We start from the raw sequence: 20,021 nt of genomic DNA on the forward strand, positions 1-20,021 counted from the left end.
AGTGGGAGGCCACACTCCAGCCAGCCGCACTGACCTCACACCAGCCAAAGGTGTGGGCAGAACCCAGCAAGGAATGTGTAAGCCTCATGTTTGAGCAGGAAGAACTGAGCCAGCCCAAGGTTACAGCAGCCAAACATGGCTGGGACTGTCTGGGGCACAGTGTTTGTATGTGTGTCCTGAGGAGATTCTTCTGCCTCTCTTCTGTATTGTACTCTTGAGCAGAGGAATGCACACCTGGTGCAATGCAAGGTATTAGATCGTTCTGCTCTCCAAAACAGAGAGGGAGAGAGAGAAACTACAAAATATTATCATTAACTACAAAGCAAAAGACTCAGAAAGCAGTTGTTGGTTTTACAGGGACAAGAGTTCCTGATGAAGGAAGCAACACATGAAAGTGTGGAGGAATGTCTGTGCTGTGACTGGAGAAAGTACACTGCAGGGATGCTTCTCACAATTATGTGTAGCAATAAAACCTTGCTGAAAGCTAGCAAGCAAATTTTGCAAAAGTGGCAGTTAATGGAACAGTCAGTGGTACTGAGAGCTCAGTAACAAATCAAGGCGGCCCAAGGTAATTATGGGGCTCTGTGGACACCTGAAGTAGAATGTATAATAAATGCTTATGGGTAATAAATAAATAAATAAATGCCTTGGGTAATAAATGCTTTTACCATCTGGAGCCATGCCTGCACTTTGATGGAGCTCTCTCCTGTGCACCCATGGCTGTTGTTGGGCTTCGCAATAAAGAATTGCCTGATCCTGAATACTACATTGTTGTTAAGTTTTATTGTGACTTTTGGCAACAGGTACACCTCCACCATTCCCCATTCTGGAGCAGTACATGGGCTAGGGATAGCACATGGTCCTGCCCTACCCAGAGTTGGCTAGGTACTGTACATGTGCACACAACATCCGAAGTCCATGGGATGCTACCTACCATCTCCCTTCAAATCATCTCCGAATCACTAGAGGGAGACTTGAAGGTGTTTAGGCTTTGTGTGTGCACAGAATGGCCTGGCACAGCCAAGATGAGCAGGGAAGCAAGGAGCAGAAGACACTGAGCTGGTAGAAAGGGACAAGAAGAAAAGAAGAAATGTGACTGTCCCTCCCATGGCACCAGCAGCGCAGTTACCAGGAGCCTGTGAGGTGCAGGAGGGCACCGAGCATGCTGGGCAGCATCAGGCTGCTCCCTGCAAAGCTGCCAAAGGGGTCGACAACCTGCCCTTTTCCACTTGATCTGCGGTGGACAAGTCAAACATGGGGCACTTTTGGGCAGAGCAAAGCAGCCAACAACTGCCTGAGCCAAGTTTCACTCCTGGTCCCTGGAGCAGGAGCCTGGCTGGGGTGAGCCAGAAGACAGGGCATGAGCAGCTGGTGCTCAGAGGTGGCAAGTGCCCCTAAAGGGCAGCGGTGCCACTGCTCCCCATCAGTGTGCAAGAACCAGAGCATGGAGCCTCTCCCTCTTGCTGAGCTGCCCTACCTTTGCTCTCCCTGTTGCTGGCAAGGAGCACCCACTTCCCATCCCTGTACTCACCCATTGCTCCCTGTGGAAATGCCCTCTGGAGCGCAGAGCTCTGCAGTGCCGGTCACACAGAGGGATTTGTAGTGCCCTCTGCACTGGGCGGGCTGAGTGGATTCTTTGAATTAACTTCATCATGTCCTTCTTTCACCCATACAGAAGACAACATCCACAGCCAAGGTGTCCAGCTGGAATGGAGCCTCCAATAAAAAAAGTGAAGAAGGCAGAGAAGCCAGTTTAATTCACGTTCTTCATTCTTCATTCATGTTCTGTATTCATGTTCTCAATTATTTCTTCTTTTCTTGTTCTACCTTCCCATTCTTATGTCATTGTTCTTTATTCATTGTTCTTATTTCATGTTCATAATTGATAGTTCACCTGTTCTTGTTCATCTTCACTGCTCTTATTTCATCTTCCAACAATCTCTTGCGAGATATATTTGGACAATAAACAGCTCAGCATTGCAAGGAACTTACTTTGCTATACTTTTCCCAAGATGTGCTGCTTATTACAAGCCTTGCCATGTCACTGGCAACTAACTTCGTTTGTCACTACTGCAGACAGCTGCCTTTGACAGTGGTTTTCTTTCTCACACTGTATGCAATAAAAAGCTCAAGAAATTAGGAATAAGAAAAAATCTTGAAAGGTGAAAAAAAGAAACCAAGGCAATAGTGATTAAAGACATAAAAGCTAAGAAGATGCGCCAGAGAGGAGTTGAAGGAGTCTCCCATAGTGACGTGTCTCACAAAGAAAGAGCAGAAGGTGGCTGACAAGGTCAGGATGCAGGAAATACATTCCCTTTCCATGTTGTCAGGTTTCCCAATGCTTGAAAGCAGATTTGAGAGTCCGCTATGGTTTATTTCCTCTGCTGGCTCATAAGTCAGCTCTGTATCTCCTCAACTACACATTGTTGCTGTAGCGCTTTGGAGCAGGAAGGACTAGGGGTGAACAGAGCATGTTTTGGAAAGGGGCAATTGGGGGTGGATGGCAGGTGTTGAAGGGAACATCTTGGTTTGTCTTCCCCCACAGTCTTGGGGACATTGGCAGGAGAAATTATTTCATTGTCTTCTTTATGGACTGTCAAGCTGACACAAAACCTGACGTGGAGGAAATTGTACAAAGGCTTCCCCCACGGAGACTCTTTGCCCTGAACTCCAGAGGAGAAAGGAGTCTATGCCCCAACAACCCTATAGCTCAGCGAGGGGCTCACGGGGGTCCTCCTGCACCTGCGGCACGAGGAACAGCAGCCCACTGCTTCCCTGGCAAAGGCTGCTCCCAGTGGATGCTCCAAACCAGGCCCTGGGTTTGCTGTGCCAAACCAGCCAGTAGCCACATCTGAAAGCCAGGTGAGAGCAGCAGGTTGGTGATTCTCTCACAGGGACTGAGCTCTGTGGGGCTGCTGGCCCTACCCGTGGCCTCTGCCCAGAAACTGCTTGGGGGATCCCTCTCTTGGTGAGGAATCAAACATAAATGTACCCTTTGGGCTTCATCTGGGCCTTTGTGGTTGTTGCGGTGCCCTGCCCGTGGTCACTCCCACTGACAGTTCACTGCACAGCAAAGGCAGGCTTAGTGCCTGCTCCACAATGCAGGAAGAAACTAAGAACATGAGATGCCACAGACAGGACACTGACACAGCAGATGAAGAACTGGTTTAGCTGTAACTCAAGTCTTAAACTGATTGAAAGAAAAATAGTGAGGCCTCTCCTGTCCTGTGAGACTTTCCAGTGCTTTTCAGTCACTAAAGGGCTCCAGATGGGCTGGGGAGGGACTTGGCACAAGGGCCTTGATTGACAGGACAAGGGGCAACGGCTTCACACTGCGAGACAGCAGGGTTAGATTGGGAATTGGGAAGAAAATCTTCCTGCGAGGGTGGTGATGCCTTGGCACAGGTTGCCCAAAGAAATTGTGTCTGCCCCATTCCTGAAAGTGTCCAGGGCCAGGCTGGATGGGACTTGGAGCAACCTGGTCTAGTGGAAGGTGTTCCTGCCTATGGCAGGGGATTGGGAAGAGAGAATCTTTGAGGTCCCTTGCAGCCCAAGTCATTCCATGACTCCATGACTTCATCAGTCTGTGACCCAGTGGCTCGCAGGGGTGAGCTGTGCTGCCTGGCAACGGGAGTTGTGATGAAAAGGGGCGTGAGCAGAGCAGGCTCCAGTCCTTGGATGGACAAGGAAGGAGGAAGGAGCCTGCTGGCTACTCATCCTTTTTATTATTGCTTTTGCTCAGCCCTGACAGAGCCAGCTGTTTAGGAAGGATTGTGAGAAATCAGGGACAGAGTCCCTGTCTGTGTGTGCAGACATGGCAACATCCCTGGACACACTCAGCCTCTCCCAGATGCTGGATCTCGCCATCGGGATGCCCCAGAAGGGAGCCATTCACTTTGCAGCCTTGCGAAAACTGCTGCAGGCCGTGCTGGAGCACCTGGACGTGCAGTACCTGAGCAGCCAGGAGCCGTGGCCGGGCCAGCTGAGTGGCCCCTCACTTGCTGACCTGGCCACTGACATGGGAAAGATGAAGAGGGAGATGGAAGACTACAAGAAACACATGTCCAAGGTAGAGGCTCTTCCCAGCCCCCCGGGGCACTCCCCCACCACACAGCCCCTCCCCACTTCCTCAGACAGCAGTGCTTGGCACTGCCCTCACTGCCCCGGCACAGCCCCTGGCAGGGGCTCTTGGCTATCTGCATGGGCTTCAGTGCTCTGGCACTGAGCCGGGCTGGGGCAGGTGGCACTGGGACTCTCCCTGCTCACCTGGATTGCCACAGGCTGCCCGTGGCAGGGCAGGGCTCTTTGGGGTGTTGCTGCCCTGGCCATCACCTCTGACATCCCTGTTTGCTGGACTGTTTCACAGGTTCTTCATGAGGAGATTGGTGGCATAAAGGCAGAAAATTCCCGCATATCAGAGGATATTAGGAAGATCCAGAAGAGCCAGGTCTGTGCAGACCACTGTGCTAGTGTCGGTTGTTTTCCTCACAGACACTCAACAACTTGCCTCTCTCACCATTTTCTCCTACAGTCCTCTATGGCAGGGAACATGAAGAAGATCCAGGAGATGCAGGACAAGGTGAAGTGCTGCTGGGAGCAAGTTTTGGGTCTGAGACAGCAGCCTCTGCTGGCTGGAGGCTCAGTACCCTTGGCCCTGCTAGATGCATGGGCTGTGCTGCCTGCAGAGCCCTGCCAGCCTGGCTGAGCCCAGCCCTCTGCTGTCCCCATGCTCCACAAACCACAGCAGGGGTCAAGGCCTTGCAGGTCCCCACTGACCCTCCCAGAGGCTCACTGCCATCACTCCTCTCTCCTAGGACACGACTCTCATCCAGGATCTCCATGAGGAGATTGACAAGATCAAGACAACACAGATGTGCATGGAAGGAGACATAAAGAAGATTAAGGAGTCCCTTGCCTTAGTGAGCTGTTGGGCCGTGTAGTCTTTAGGCTCTCATGGGGAACTTCAATGTGACTCCAAGAGCAGGGTTTGGGGTCAGGCTGTCAGGACTGGGTGGGGGGCCCTGGGGCTTTCCATGTATCTGAAGGGCCCCCATGCTGGGACAACAGGATGTCTGTGCCCTGACTCTACTGTCACTGGCTTTGCAGATGAAGAAGATGGGAGAGGACCTTAAAAAGCTGAGGCAGGATGCAGCCAAGTGGAAAGAAGAGAGCAGTAAGGAGATCTCTCAGCAAATTGAGTAAGAGGACAGCAGTGGGTTTCCTACCCTGTGGGGCTGCATGGGAGTCCAGGTGGTCTGGGAGCATCCTGGTTTGTGGGCACGGGACAGTGCCCAGCAGCCCTGCAGGGGTAACCCTGACCTTGCCCCCGTCCCGCTGGCCAGGGCTTTGCGGCAGGAGACAAAACGTGACCTGCAGAAGATGGGAGAGCAGCAGGAGATGAAGAATGCCATGCTGGAGCAGCTGGTGACAGAGACAGCCAACAAAGTGAACGAGCAGGTGAGGTCCTGGGGGAGCACTCCCACACCCCGGGCTTGGTGCACTCGTCCTGGTGGGGTTACCGGCCATATTCTCTGACTGCCTGGGGCCACCTAGCATTGTTGATTCCACTCATCCCATCTCTGAGCCAATTTCTTCTGCCTGTCCTGCAGCTTGGCGGTACAGGAGAGACAACTGTGGGCCTACTGGAGGAGCTGGAAGGGGAGAATGGAGACTGCTCCAGTTGCACCTTCAACATCAGAGCGCATTTGGGGAAGCTCCTCCAGCGCTGCGAGAAACTCCAGGAGAAGGTGGAATGCCTGGAGTCCCGGCAGATGGCCATGGGAAAGCTCAAGAAAATGATGAGGAATTGGGGCCAGGTAGGCTGTTGGCAGCATGGGGGACTGAAGACATCCCCCAGCTGGATGTGCTGTAGTCTGGGGGAGGCCCAAACTGCCCAAATTGGCCTGGACCCGTCAGCAGCATGGACAGAGATTAAAGCCTTGATGCAAACCTCCTGTTGACACTGAGAGCTCATGGCCACTGGCTGAGAAATGCGGGTCGGCCCCGGTGGAGCAGCCGGACTCCCTTTTGCTCAGTACCATGTTTTTCCTTCCCTGAAGCTGGAGCACGACCACGAGCGGCTGCGCTACATGGAGGCTACAGTTGTACGGATGAAAGGAGACTGCGAGAAGCTCAGCTTTGTTTCTGGGACCCTGCAGAAAGACTCTGAACAAAAGCAGAAAGCAATCGAGGTGTGTGGCTGAAACTCCTGTGGTGCCAGAGCATGCCCCAGGCACTCTTTGTGATTCCAGGCAGGGATCACAAGAATGCCTCCTGCCGACCCTTTCAGCACTGTGCTGGTTCAAAGTGTCTTTCCTTGAGGTTTTCGGGCAGGGGGAGTGGGTTATGTTCTCCTGGCCAGGAGGCAGCTCCAACCTTGCTGTGGTGTCATGGGTTCCTTTCTGTACTGAAAGATGCTGTTCCAGTCTCTGGAGAAGCTGCAGAAGGAGAAAACAGATGAGCAGGATGTTTTGGCAGCAATAGATGTGGTACAGTCTCAATAGGCCTCTGTGCCTGCCCAGGGGTTCCCCGGCAGGGGGACAAATGCCCCTTGTCCCGTGAGGGCTGGGTGACAGAACTGGCCTGGGGAGGGAGAGTTTCCTGAGCTCGTGGGGTCCCTCACCCTCCAGATGGTGGGACCAAATTCAGCAGGGTGACAGGGCAAATGGGGCCACAGCACCCTGAAAGGGGCATGATGGCCTGGAGGAAGCACTTCTCCCTCTGCCCCTCACGTGTGCTGGCCCTGCCTGTCATTCCTCATCTCTTTCCCCACCGCTCTCCTGCCATTCCCCTCTGCTAGAAGGCGGACAAAGCTGCCTTGGGCAGCAAAGTCAATTGTAGCCAATTTGAAGCAAATATGGAGCGTCTGGATGAGAGGATGCAGGAGTTGCAGAGCCGGATTTCAGACCAGGAGCAGCACTTCAACACTATGCAGCAGCAGCTCAACCTTGTGGTGGAAGAAAAGGTGAGGGGTACCTCTTCCCCACCATGACAAACTGGCACCTTTGGGACTCGACAGCCTGAGGCAGCATCCCTCTGAGGATCCCCCTCCGGGCTTTTCCCTGGAGAGCTCCATGTCACATCCGGGGGCAGCTGGCTGAGGCTGTGCACGTGTTCACAGCTGGATCGCCTGGAGCTGAAGACTTTCAGCTCCCAGATGGAGGACTCCTGGAGCAGGAACATGGAGGAACTTGAGAATAGGCTGATGCGTGAAAACGCTGCTGGCATTAAGAAGTGAGTGTGATGGAGATTCTGATGGCTTTGGGGACAGCCATGGTCCCGTTCCCTCCAGCTGTCCCACATACTGCTCGTCTGGTCCCCTGCCTTGGGACCAATTCAGCTGCTAAATGAACCACGGGCATGCTGATGAAGCAGCTGCACCTTCTCCTTCCACCAGCCGCAGCTTCCACACAGGAAAGGAGGCATGAGGACAGGGCACCTGCAGGACAGAGCCCTCTGAAAGCAAAATGGGGCTGTGGGTGCAAGGGCTCCCAGAAGCCAGGGTGGGAGATGGCAATGCCCAGGCAGGGCTGTGACACACAGTGTCCCAGAGCTGGGTCGTGCCCTGCCCTCCTGGCCGGGCAAACAGGGGACTTTGGAGCCAGAGAGGGGCTGAAAGGGCCGCAGGGGCTGCTTGGGATGGTGACAAGGGTGCCTGTGCCCTTCTCCTGGCTTCAGCCAGCACCTTGGGGATGGGGAGAAACAGGCTCAAAGCCCACGGTTCACGCTGCAGACGCCGTGACCCTGTGCAGTGCCCTGCCCAGCACCCGGCTGCTGCCAGCGAGCTGCTGCCTGTGTGCGGGCAGGGCTGTGGCCCCAGGAGCTCAGGCAGCCCTCTTCTCCCACGCTCCTTAGGCAGCTGCCAGTCCCTTTCACGTGCCTGTCCTGTGACCGCATGCTCACCGTGCAGGTTCCTGGCCAGTGAGTAGCACCAGTGCATCGAGGGCAGCGGGGCTGTGATGGGGGGAGATGGGTGCCAGCAGTGACCGCTCTGCGGGCCACAGGGGTGACACTGTCTGCTTGGGAGGCTCTGATGTGGGGAGCCCCCTCTGCAGCCCTGCCATCAGCAGGGGTGTGGGGACTCATCCCAAGGGCTACAGGCAGCAGGATACCATGGGGTACAATCCTCTGGGGTTGGGGGTGCTGCCTGCAACAGGAACAGCTTGTTTGTCCCCTGTCACACACCTGTGACTCCTGCCCTCCCCAGGTCCCCCAGGACACTCCCGTATTTGCAGCCGCTGCCCCCCAGCAAGGAGCCACAGCACAGCCAAAGGTAAGGGCCCTGAGGACACATCCCCAGCTCCCGGGGTACAGGCTAGCCCAGACACAGCAAGGAGGGCTCTTGCCTGGGCTGGGGCAGAGGAGCTCTGGGGGGGTGGGCAGGGCAGGGGAGCAGAAGGCAGCTGTGGAGGGCCACTGCTTCCCCCAGGTCTGGAGGGTTTTGCATTCCTTGCCTTGCACTGCCCTAGCTGGCCCAGCTCTCTGTCCCAAGGTTGCTGAAAGCACATCTGATGAGCTGTGTCTGTTTTCAATCTGAGCTCAGGCTTGGTGGGCAGATGTGTGCCTTCTGTGAAAGGCGTTCCCAAAACCAAGCCCTGCAGCTGGGACAGGCCAGCTCCTGCCCGCTGGTGCCCTGTGCACATGGACCTGCCACGGCCACGGCCAGCAGACCTGGCTGTGGGGACAGAGGCAGCAGATCCAGCCTGGTGGGATGGGCTTGGGGCTCCTGCAGCAGGTGGAGCGCAGCTGGGAGGGACATGCCCCTGCAGGCAGCACTGCCAGTCCCCTCCCTGGCACAGCAGGGTGCTGCCTGGGATGCCACAGGGCTGGGCACTGAGTGTCCTCTGCCCCATCCCACAGGAGGCTGGTGGCCCATGGCAGTGTCCCCGGTGTGCCACTGAGCTCTGGGGACCATCAGAGCAGCAGCTCCACGATGCAGAACAACAAGGCTTCCCCACAGAGAATAGGTCAGCCCCAGGACTTCTTGACAGTCCAGAAAAAGGTAGGGATGGTGAAGGTGGGGACACGGAATGGTGACTGAGTCTCGATGGCATTGCTGACTATCCAGGGGGAATCTGTGCCTTCAGTCTCCAGGCAGACCTGGGTAGGGAGGGTTATTAGGGGAAGCTGGATTGGGCCCTGCATTGCTGCCAGCTGCTCTCTCCTCCTCAGCCCAGTGTGACCCAGCTGCTGGACAGAGATGGACACATCTCAAGGGGCCGTATTGACCAGCACCCTATGGCGATCAGGACACAGCATGCATCAGGTATGGCCCTGTTAGGGCATAGGGGTTAGCAAGGACAGGGGGCTGATTATCTGCTGGGTACCAGCTGTGGGATGAGCTCTGTGTGCAGAGCTGGGCAGGTTGGGGTGGGGCTTTGGGCTCTGGAAGGGGCAGAAGCAATATGGAGGAGAAGGACTGGCTCATGGGGCAACTGAGCTTGGATCTCTTACAGTCTCTCACTAGGCAGGGGACACTTGTGCTGGCCACTCCTGAGCCAGCAGAGTTGCTCCAGCCAGGGGCAGCCCCTGGGAATGAGGGGCTCACCCTTGCCCTTCAACCCCCAGGCGCTGCCGTCTCACGAGAGCACCGGACAAGCACAGCCCCCCGACACATCTCATGGGCACCAGGGCTCGTCCAGCCTCTCCAGCCCCGCCGGACATCAACAGCCCCCAGCCAGCTGGAAAGGACTCAGCGCCCAGTGCTCGATCTGGGACATCTTGTCAGAAGCGAGAAGCGCCTGTGACAGTGGTGTTCAGAAATATGGGTTTTTAGTTGTACTAAGTTAATAAAACCCCTTAAAGTTGTAGGCAGAGCCTTGTCTCACCAGCCTCTCTCTTCCCCGGGCTCCCTGATGCTCCTTAAGCTCCTTCCCCCCTGCTGTGGCTGTGCCACCAGGCTGAGCAGATCGAGCCCTGGGCCAGGCCCTGAGGCTGCTGCTGGTCCCGTGGCGCCCGCGGGGCAGCTCTGAGCATCTGGGCCTGCTGTGGCAGCAGGAGCAGCCTGCACAGCCCGCTGCCCTGATGGGCTGGGAAGCCACGGGCAGATCCCCCTAGGGACCGGCTGGCACTGCTGGCGCTGCTGCTCCCGGGTGCCGGCCGAAATCCTTACAGGCAGCCCTGACGCCGACTCAGGAGCTGCTTGGAGCCGTGCCCGACGGCCGGCCCCGACCCCCGGCCCCCAGGTGCCCTCGTCCCTTCGTCTCTGCACTGGGACATTCCAGGCTCATTTGTCAGCTTCCTCCTCCTCTTCCTTTCTGAGCGGCAGCGTTAGGGGCTGGCCCAGCACGGCCTGGCAGCTCCTTGCCCACAGCTCCTTGTCAGGACCCAGAGCTGCTTTCCAGCCAGGCACCCCCGGGCGTGTCCCGCAGCCTGGGCCGATCCTGCCCAGTGCCGGCGAGGCCCTGCGAGTGAGCTCGGCCATCCCGGGCAAGAGCAGCTCTCTAGGCGGGGGAACACAGCAGGACATGGGGGGACACACAGGAACACACGGGGGACACACGCTGGGCACCGCTTCCCTGTGTCCCCATTCCCGCCAAGCAGCACCGTGTGCCGGGGGCTGGGTCGGATCCGAGCACAGAGGAATGTCCCTGCTGTGACCAGAGAAAGGACACTGCAGGTGTGTGGAAAAATTCACAGTGCCGGAGGTTTATGCCCAAAAGGGTGACTGAGAAGTGCTGTAATGTTATGTGGGAGGGGTTCCTGCTCTCCCTTGGGAGGCAGCAACAGTTTAGAAAAAGGTTGCCAACCAGCTGCTGCTCTCCACCCCAGAAGAGCTGTCAATCAATGTTTAGCATACTCCCCAGTTCCAGAAAGTTCTGTTATTCTGTTACCCCCATTGGCTCCTCTTAGAATACCACTCCTCCTCTGTACCCCGATTAGTTCTCTGTATGTCACCCCACTCTGTCTCCCCCCTTTACCCGTTGCCGTTGGCTGTTTTGTACCCTAACCACACCCACTTCTTTGCCCTTAATACCCAGCCCCGCCTTTCCTCGGGGCTTCCGGAGTTCGCTCCCTTCTGGAGAGTTCGTGCCCCTCGTTTCACCCTCCTGTTCCTGCGACGCTCCTAAAATAAAGACTCTAGGAATAAAGCCACTTCGGAGCCCTCTCGTCCTTACGGTGGAGCTATCCGGGTCCCGCCACATCCTCCCCGCGGACCGGCCCTCTGAGGGTTTTCCCCCGGACAGGCTGGGCACCCGGGTGAAGCCCGGAGGACTTGTATTTTAATACAAGTGGCGTCCCGAACACGGCAACCACTGCCCTGGTCACCGAGGAGCGTCTCCCGTGAGCGTCCGGATCCGTGACCCCGCGCTCCGGGATTTCAAGCGCTGTTTGCCGCCTCTTCCAGGGGCAGCTGTACTTCGATTGTTAGAAGGCTTCTGCCTCCTGGCGCTGCTGACAACTCGTGGATATCCGACCCTGCAGCTTCGGGGGAAGCACCGGATTTCACGAGACCAGCAGCACTCCACCGCCCCGCCACAGCTTTCTTCTTTTCGCCGCATCCTGTTGTTGATGAGTTTCGCTGTTCGAGGCGAGCAGCTGACGCAGGCTTTTTCTTTTCTTTTCTCCTTTTTTGCTTTGGCCGGGGATCTCTCTTGCAGTGGGAAAAAATGGGCAACCGCCTTTCCCCTGCACGACGGGAGTTTTATATCCAAGTTAAGTCCGCCCTTGTGTTGGGGAATGTTTCATTTAAAAAAGGGGTTTTAAAATCTTTTGTTAAATTTATTTTTCAACATTTTCCCGACGTCGCCATGGACGACGTCTTTTCTGTTTCGTTTTGGGGGAAAGTTGGACATTACATTTATGATGTTCAGGTTACGGGGAATTTTAAAGTGGGGAGATTTTTTCCAATTTATGATTCCATTTTTAATTTAGTTAAATCGAAAGGGGAAAGTTTGGGTCCCAGTTCTCCTACCCCTCATTCCGCCCCCCCCGCTCCTAAACCCACTTCCCCTAAGGATGGATCGGGAGACAGATCCTGCCAGAATGAGGCACAGGGTTGCTGCCGTCTCCCTGCTGCCTCCCGTCCCACCCTGTCCTCTTCTTGTGTTGGGACTGGCCACCCCAGCACGAGCCCTACCCATTCCCTTGTTCCACGAGTCCCTGACCCCAGTTATATCCCCAGTTCTATCCCCAGTTGTCATGGTTGTTCCAATGCTGTTTTAATACCTCAAAATGGCGATGGCCTCGTGGCCGGTCGCCACACAGCACAAAAGGGCGCCTCTTCCTCCTCCTCCTCATCCCCTCGGGTTCCCGCCACTGTAACAGCTCTGCCCCCTCTGTCGGTTGCCCGCCCCCGCATCGGGTCCCGCCCCCCATCAGGCATCGATTTCGGTGACGTCGGGACCCTCCCATCCTGCCTCCCTGGCCACGCCCCTGGGTGGGCCCCTGGTGGGTGGGACAGGCCTGCCGGAAGGCCACGCCCCCTCTCATGCCGCTCCCGGTTCCCACGCTACCGGAACCGGAAGTAGGCACGGCCGGAAGCAGGCCATCTTGGCCTGCAGGGTCTCCCGGCACCGGGACCCACCGGCAAGGGAGAGGCTCCGCGCCATAGCCCGCCCTGCCTCATCCTCGGAAGAGGATGAGGACAGTGACAACCCCTGGCCCACAGCCAAGCCGGGGGAGGGCTGGGCCCGGATCCGGGCCGAGGCCATTAAGGATGGGGACCTAGATCTCGCAAGGGATCTAGGTCCATTTGCGGCACCAGTTGTGCATAAGAGGGGAAAAGAGCCGAGGTGGGAACAGTTACCATACACTGAAGTAAAGGAGTTGAGGAGAGCCACAAAAGATTATGGGAGAAATTCTCCTTTCTTTAAAAACATTTTAGATCTGACCTTTTCGGGACATTGCCTTATACAACATGACCTTCGCTATATAGCGAAGGCCCTGCTGTCCCCCACAGAATTCCTTCTGTGGGAGATACATTGGAAAAAATTGATTAAGCCTCTCCTAACAAAGTATGATCTCAGGGAGGTGTTAGGAGATGGCGCAGAGGGACTTGAAGCTTTGGCAGAGGAGGGGGAATTTAGCAGACCTGAGGACCAAATTCTCCTTCCCGAGAATTTGTTAAGTGACATAAGGGACGCTGGGAAGGAGGCACTGCTGAAAATCCCCGATGGTACCACCCCTCTCCAAAACTTTTCATCAGTTCTTCAAGGCCCTGATGAAACTTTTATCAAGTTTGTGGACAGGTTAAAGGAGGCCATCTACAGGCAGATTGAGAACATCGAGGCCCGAGAAGAACTTCTGCGAAAGATGGCCCTGACCAATGCCAACCCGGAGACCAAGAAGATCCTGAGGGCTCTTCCCCAGGATCCGGAGCCTACCATCGCTAAGATGGTAGAGGCGTGCACCAAGGCGACTTCGATGGAGCAAACAGTGGCATTTGCGGTGAGCAAAGGGGTGGGGGAGGCGATGGTAGACCTGATGAACACTCGCTGTTTCGGCTGTGGCCAGTTGGGCCACATCCAAGCGAACTGCCCACACTGGCCGCCAGATAGGTCTTACCACCCTTACAACCCCTCCCCGAGACCAACATACAGGAATCCCCGCTTCCATCGGCCGGGAAACGGCAGGCAGAGCGCGATGAAGGGCCGCGCCATGACACCAAATGGCCCGTCCCAGAGCCCGGGGCTGCCATCTCTCCCGGAGAACCACGGCCCCAGCGGTACACTTCTCTGGACATCCGCAGCCAGGAGGACGGGCTCCGGCTCCTCAGAAGAACCAGGCAACTGAACTGCGCCGGTCGCCAAGTCCTCCGGACCAGCCTTCACGTCATGTTTCCAGATGAGGACTTGGTTCGCATCCCGGCGGGATTCCTGCCACCGCCCTACTGTGACTACCCCACCACTGTCTTGCTGTTAGGAGACACCGCCAACACGCCGGATGACCTCACCATCATCCCAGAGGTCGTCTACTTCGAGCCGGGGACAGAGCTCACCGTCTCCGTGGTATGTTACCACCCTCCGTTCTCATTGCCTAAGGGGTCTCCTTTAGCCCTTTGCTACATCTTGCATGTCCACACAGAAGACACCGGCATGGACCTTTCAACAGACCTTTCTTCAGATTCGGACTCTTCGGCCTTTCTTGTGCAAAACGTAAGCAGACAGAGACCTATTATTAAGACTTCTTTTGTTTTACAGGGAAAGTCCATCTCACTAGACCTGATGGCAGACACCGGCGCGGATGTTACCATCATTCCCCAAGCAGAGTGGCCTCGCGACTGGGAACTGGTGTCCCCTTGTGGCACAATCTCCGGCGTGGGAGGTGCTGTCAATTCCCGCCGGAGCAAACATCTGGTATGTGTGGAGGGGCCGGAGGGTCAAGTTGCCACAATTAGGCCTTTTGTGGTAGCTTCCAACATCAAATTGTTAGGTAGGGATGTTTTGTCCCAATGGGGTGCCCGACTTGACATCCCTAGTCCTGCGTGGGATTTTTAGTCTGGGCCACTGCGGAGTGCACCTCCCCACCGCTCAATTGGAAAAGAGACACACCCGTGTGGGTGGACCAGTGGCCCTTACCATCTGAAAAATTAAAGGCGCTCAATGAACTTGTGGAGGAGCAGGTGCGCCTCGGGCATTTAATACCTTCCGCCAGCCCCTGGAACACACCTGTCTTTGTGATTAAGAAACCCGGCAAAGACAGGTGGCGCCTGCTCCAAGACCTACGCAGGGTTAATGATGTCCTCGAAGATATGGGCCCCTTGCAACCAGGCCTTCCCTCTCCCTCCATGCTGCCCCGGGATTGGCAGCTTGCAATCCTTGACATCAAGGATTGCTTCTTTAACATCCCTTTGTATCCCGGAGATGCTCCCAGATTCACCTTCTCGGTTCCCTCCATCAACCGAGGAGAGCCATATAAACGCTATCAGTGGACCACTCTGCCCCAGGGATTGAAAAATTCCCCTGTGCTCTGCCAAACTTTTGTGGCTCAGGTCCTTTCCCCGGTCCGTCGCCTCTTTCCTGAGGCAATCTTTTTGCACTACATGGACGACATTTTAATTTGCGCCGCTGACACGACCTACTTGAAAGCGGCCTTGGAAAAGACAATAAAGACCATCAAGGACTCAGGATTCCAAATTGCGGAGGAGAAGATCCAGCTGTCATCCCCCTGGAAATATTTGGGCTTCCTGATCACGGGAAGGACCGTCGCGCCCCAGTCCCTCACCATCAAGGACAACCCTCAAACCCTGCGGGACTTGCAGCAGCTCTGCGGCACCATCACGTGGATCCGACCGCTCCTAGGACTCACCACAGAGGAGCTGTCGCCGCTGTTCCAACTGCTGAAAGGCGACGGCGACCTGGCATCCCCACGCCATCTCACCCCGGATGCCCGTGAGGCCCTGGAGAGAGTCGCAGCTGCCATCAAGTCCCGCCAGGCACATCGGGTCGTGCGGTCCCTCCCCATCAACTGTGCCATCTTAGGTAAGTCCCCGAACTTACATGCCCTCTTATTCCAGTGGGACGACAGCCAGAGGGACTCACTCTTAATCATAGAGTAGTTGTTCCTCCCACATCAGCCTGCAAAAACGGTTACACCTTTTCTGGAATTAATGTCAAAACTTATTATCAAGGCCCGCCAGCGCCTCCGGACCCTCGCAGGGTGTGACCCAGCATGCATCTACTTACCATTAAATTTGGACCAATTGGATTTCCTCTTACAAACAAATGAAAATTTACAGACTTCGGTAGACAGCTATCCTGGTCAAATTTTAATACGTTATCCCAAACACAAACTTTTTAAAGACACCTTGTATTTGGCCCCAAAATCCTACAAAAGTAAGATTCCATTGAAAGGTGCTCTCACGGTGTTCACTGATGGGTCAGGTAGATCCCACAAGTCAGTGATCACCTGGAAGGACCCGGACAGTCAGAAGTGGGAGTCTGACGTCCAAATAGTTCAGGGTTCCCCCCAGATCGCTGAGCTTGCAGCGGTCGTGAGAGCCTTCAAAAAATTTCAACAACCTTTCAATCTCGTCACTGATTCGGCATATGTGGCCGGGATAGCAGAAAGGGCTGAACATGCCCTGCTCAAAGAAATTCACAACAAAACATTGTACAGCTTGCTCTCAAAACTCATTTGGCTTATCTCACACCGGAAGCAACCGTATCACATTCTGCATGTTAGGTCACACACAGACCTGCCAGGTGACATCACTGAGGGAAACCGGAGAGCAGATGCCCTGGCAATGCTGGCCACCTCCACCTCTGTAAACCCTACAGTTCTAAGACCCACCTTGCCAGATGTCCACATGCAGGCTAGGATGAGCCACGCCTTTTTCCACCAGAATGCTCCGGCACTTTGCCGTCAGTTCAAAATCTCCAAGGAGCAGGCGCGGGCCATCTTAGCCACCTGCCCCAATTGCCAATCCCACGCCTTACCATCCTTAGCAACGGGGGTTAACCCCCGGGAATTGGGGGCATTGGAAACCTGGCAAACAGACATAACACACTTTCCCTCCTTTGGGCGGCTGAAGTACATCCATGTGTCTGTAGACACGTTCTCGGGGGCAGTGTTTGCCTCCACCCACACGGGGGAAAAAACAAAGGATATCATCAAACACTTATACATGGCTTTCTCCACCTTGGGTGTCCCTAAAACTATCAAAACAGATAATGGACCAGGGTTTGTGTCCAAACAATTCATGGAATTCGTGCAACAATGGGGCATTGACCATATTACAGGTATCCCACACAACCCTACAGGACAATCAATTGTGGAGAGAAAACATCAAGAAATTAAAAAACTACTAGAGCAGCAAAACGATTCGGCCCTTACCACAAGCCCTGTAGAGGGGTTGTGCAAAGCCCTATATGTTCTCAATTTCATGAACTGTTCAGACCGCGAGCCAAACCCCCCGATACTACGCCACTTTCACAATAACACCAGGGCGCAGTTGAAAGAAAGACCACCAGTGCTCGTTAAAGACCTTGAGTCCAGGAACATCAAAGGTCCGTACCCGCTGATAACATGGGGGAGAGGGTATGGCTGTGTCTCCACAGAACAGGGCCCCAGGTGGATCCCAGGCAAGTTTATAAAACCATACCGGGAAGACATCGTGAAGGAAAGCCACCCCCCGGACCACTCCCCCGAGACGACAGCTCCAGCCGATACCACCGTCACCTGGAGTCGGAGGAAAAGGAAGGGAAGCAGACCCATCGACACCGCCACAAGGACTCTGATAACTAATCGATACTTCCCACCGGCTTGGATAGTTTACCCCCTGACCCCATCCCCAACCATTCCTTACCCTTTCCTGTCCTACCACTTTCCTCGCTCCTCTTACCCTCACACCTGACCCCACATTTTTTCTGTTTCAATGTTAATTTAAACGGGGGAGGATGGGGATTTGAGGGGACCCTTGGTCTTATCTCTTTTTGTATGTTCGAGTTACTAGATTACCGACCACCCAGATGGCAATTACATCAGCCAGAACACCCCGCAGCGACCGGCTTCCTGCAGCTGGCTTTGTCACCATCTTATGGCTCCACCTGGCAGGAAGCTGGCTCGTGCCACAGCCCAAGGAAAACGTCTGGGTCACGCTGGCAAAGTCTATAGGACAAGAACAGCTTTGCATGGCCATGGGCAGTATAGACAATCCGTTGTCTACATGCCTGGCGGGAGTCCCCCTGTCCGAAAATGATTTTCCGTTCACAGGGATGAAACTCAACCCGGCGGACTCCTGGATGAGTTGGATGAGGACACTACCACAGGCACCACAGGAACCCCAGGAATTGGACCTACTGGGGTCCACAAGGGTCCACTTTTGTATTCGGTTTTATACTAAGGCCCCACAAACAAAACCAGGGCAAAACATCAAAGACGTAACACCAGCAAATAGAAAATACATCAATGAGTGGTGCAATTACACAAGCCCTGTGTTGTCCAAGTCCTACCCATTCCCTAAGGAGCTCCCTCGGGGTGTGTTTCTCATCTGTGGGGACAGGGCGTGGGCTGGGATCCCCTCCAGTACCAAAGGGGGTCCCTGTAGCCTTGGCAAGCTTACGACGCTAACCCCCAATAAAACCCAAATTCTGGATTGGAAGAAGAAAAGTCAATTGGCACGCAAAAAGCGATCGTATGGTGAATTTGACCCAAATTGTGATTCAGAAATTTATGATTGGAGTGAGGGAAAGAGGGTCGCCGCTTCTATTTTTCTACCATGGTACGCGGCAGCGAAAGCCCTCGGTGAGATTTCTCACCTGGGGTGTTGGATGAGTAAGCAGGCCAACGCTACGTCTGCCGCATTGTCAGACCTCTTGGCAGAAGAAGAGACCACCAGGCACGCCACCTTACAGAACAGAGCGGCCATTGATTTTCTGCTGCTCGCCCATGGCCATAGCTGCGAGGACTTTGAAGGGATGTGCTGCTTCAATGTGACATCGAAGAGCACATCCATCCAAGCCAACATCCAGCGGATCCAGGTGTTAGTCAAAGACTTAAAGACTGAAACCAGGGCTGTGGATGCGGTGAACAAGACCTTCTCCCAGTGGGGTGTTCCTGGGTGGGCCGTGCCAATCGTTAAAGGTTTAATTTGGATTTTGATTATTATTTTCTTAATTTCTGTAGCCTCAACTATCTTTAAGAAAATGTTAACGAGGAATTTGGGGAATGTTCTTTTAATAAATCAGAAAGGGGGAGTTGTGAGAGGGGTTCCTGCTCTCCCTTGGGAGGCAGCAACAGTTTAGAAAAAGGTTGCCAACCAGCTGCTGCTCTCCACCCCAGAAGAGCTGTCAATCAATGTTTAGCATACTCCCCAGTTCCAGAAAGTTCTGTTATTCTGTTACCCCCATTGGCTCCTCTTAGAATACCACTCCTCCTCTGTACCCCGATTAGTTCTCTGTATGTCACCCCACTCTGTCTCCCCCCTTTACCCGTTGCCGTTGGCTGTTTTGTACCCTAACCACACCCACTTCTTTGCCCTTAATACCCAGCCCCGCCTTTCCTCGGGGCTCCCGGAGTTCGCTCCCTTCTGGAGAGTTCGTGCCCCTCGTTTCACCCTCGTGTTCCTGCGACGCTCCTGAAATAAAGCCTCTAGGAATAAAGCCACTTCGGAGCCCTCTCGTCCTTACGGTGGAGCTATCCGGGTCCCGCCACATCCTCCCCGCGGACCGGCCCTCTGAGGGTTTTCCCCCGGACAGGCTGGGCACCCGGGTGAAGCCCGGAGGACTTGTATTTTAATACAATGTTATTCAAATAAAGTGAGAGGCCATGGGGTAGTTCCCATGGGGACTCCCAAATTGTGGGGGGATGCAGCCCACTTTTAATCCTAATTTCCCAGACACATCACTCTCTTCCTTTCCTCATTGGCTGAGGTACAGACTTCCCAAATCGCCTGCTCTGTGTTCCACTCTACTATGCACTTTCCTGCTCCCCGCTTTTATTTTTCTTTGTATAACAAAACACTATTCATATTGTATCTTTGGGGTTTTTTCTGTTAATTCAGCAATTTAATACAGCCTTGGCTTAGGTAAAGTCCCTGTCAATTAGTAACGTTTTCCAGAACTGATAATTTCTTCCATTACTTCCCTATCTCTAAATCAATGGCCCTATCTACAAGCAGATGCAGAGTCTGTTTGTAAAGACACATTCATTTTACACCTTTCACAGGGATGCTCCTCACATTGTTGTTTGGCTATAAAACCTTGACGAAAGCATTGCAAATTATGCAAAAGTGGCAGATATGTAATAGTCGGTGGAACCTTGAGAGCTCAACAACAAGGAAAGGTGGCCCAAGGCAGTTATGGGGCTCTCTGGCCGCCTAAGTAGAACGTGTATATCCCTGGCTAAAAACGCCAATACCATCTTGAGCCACGCAGGATCGGCCCAGGCTGCGGGACACGCCCGGGGGTGCCTGGCTGGAAAGCAGCTCTGGGTCCTGACAAGGAGCTGTGGGCAAGGAGCTGCCAGGCCGTGCTGGGCCAGCCCCTAACGCTGCCGCTCAGAAAGGAAGAGGAGGAGGAAGCTGACAAATGAGCCTGGAATGTCCCAGTGCAGAGACGAAGGGACGAGTGCACTTGGGG

At 54.6% G+C, this 20,021-nt stretch overlaps 2 protein-coding genes and 1 long non-coding RNA gene across 3 annotated transcripts; all 3 read left to right on the plus strand.

The window, feature by feature from the left end:
* The first annotated feature begins 29 nt into the window (after nucleotides 1–29).
* On the plus strand, nucleotides 30–487 carry LOC128817244 (uncharacterized). The gene is made up of 2 exons (XR_008440134.1): nucleotides 30–249; nucleotides 358–487. It is a non-coding gene; the product is annotated as an uncharacterized LOC128817244 (long non-coding RNA).
* Nucleotides 488–3,306: 2,819 nt separating this feature from the next.
* Nucleotides 3,307–9,815, plus strand: LOC128817240 (glutamine-rich protein 2-like). The gene is made up of 16 exons (XM_053995622.1): nucleotides 3,307–4,069; nucleotides 4,367–4,447; nucleotides 4,532–4,579; nucleotides 4,815–4,919; nucleotides 5,107–5,198; nucleotides 5,343–5,457; nucleotides 5,610–5,816; nucleotides 6,060–6,191; nucleotides 6,414–6,488; nucleotides 6,800–6,964; nucleotides 7,121–7,233; nucleotides 7,855–7,920; nucleotides 8,207–8,272; nucleotides 8,860–9,001; nucleotides 9,172–9,265; nucleotides 9,568–9,815. Exons 1-16 carry the CDS (start codon nucleotides 3,815–3,817, stop codon nucleotides 9,744–9,746), a joined length of 1,935 nt encoding a protein of 644 aa, XP_053851597.1. The 5' UTR covers nucleotides 3,307–3,814; the 3' UTR covers nucleotides 9,747–9,815.
* A 1,935-nt stretch (nucleotides 9,816–11,750) lies between these two features.
* LOC128817462 (uncharacterized) lies at nucleotides 11,751–19,974 on the plus strand. Its single transcript, XM_053995946.1, has 8 exons — nucleotides 11,751–11,813; nucleotides 12,322–12,675; nucleotides 12,958–13,389; nucleotides 14,142–14,297; nucleotides 14,537–15,422; nucleotides 16,221–16,949; nucleotides 17,656–18,589; nucleotides 19,818–19,974. The coding sequence occupies exons 1-8, from the start codon at nucleotides 11,751–11,753 to the stop codon at nucleotides 19,972–19,974; spliced, it is 3,711 nt and encodes a 1,236-aa protein (XP_053851921.1).
* Nucleotides 19,975–20,021: the final 47 nt, after the last annotated feature.

This window comes from Vidua macroura, chromosome 20 (assembly GCF_024509145.1).
Source record: "Vidua macroura isolate BioBank_ID:100142 chromosome 20, ASM2450914v1, whole genome shotgun sequence".
Lineage (NCBI taxonomy): Eukaryota > Metazoa > Chordata > Aves > Passeriformes > Viduidae > Vidua > Vidua macroura.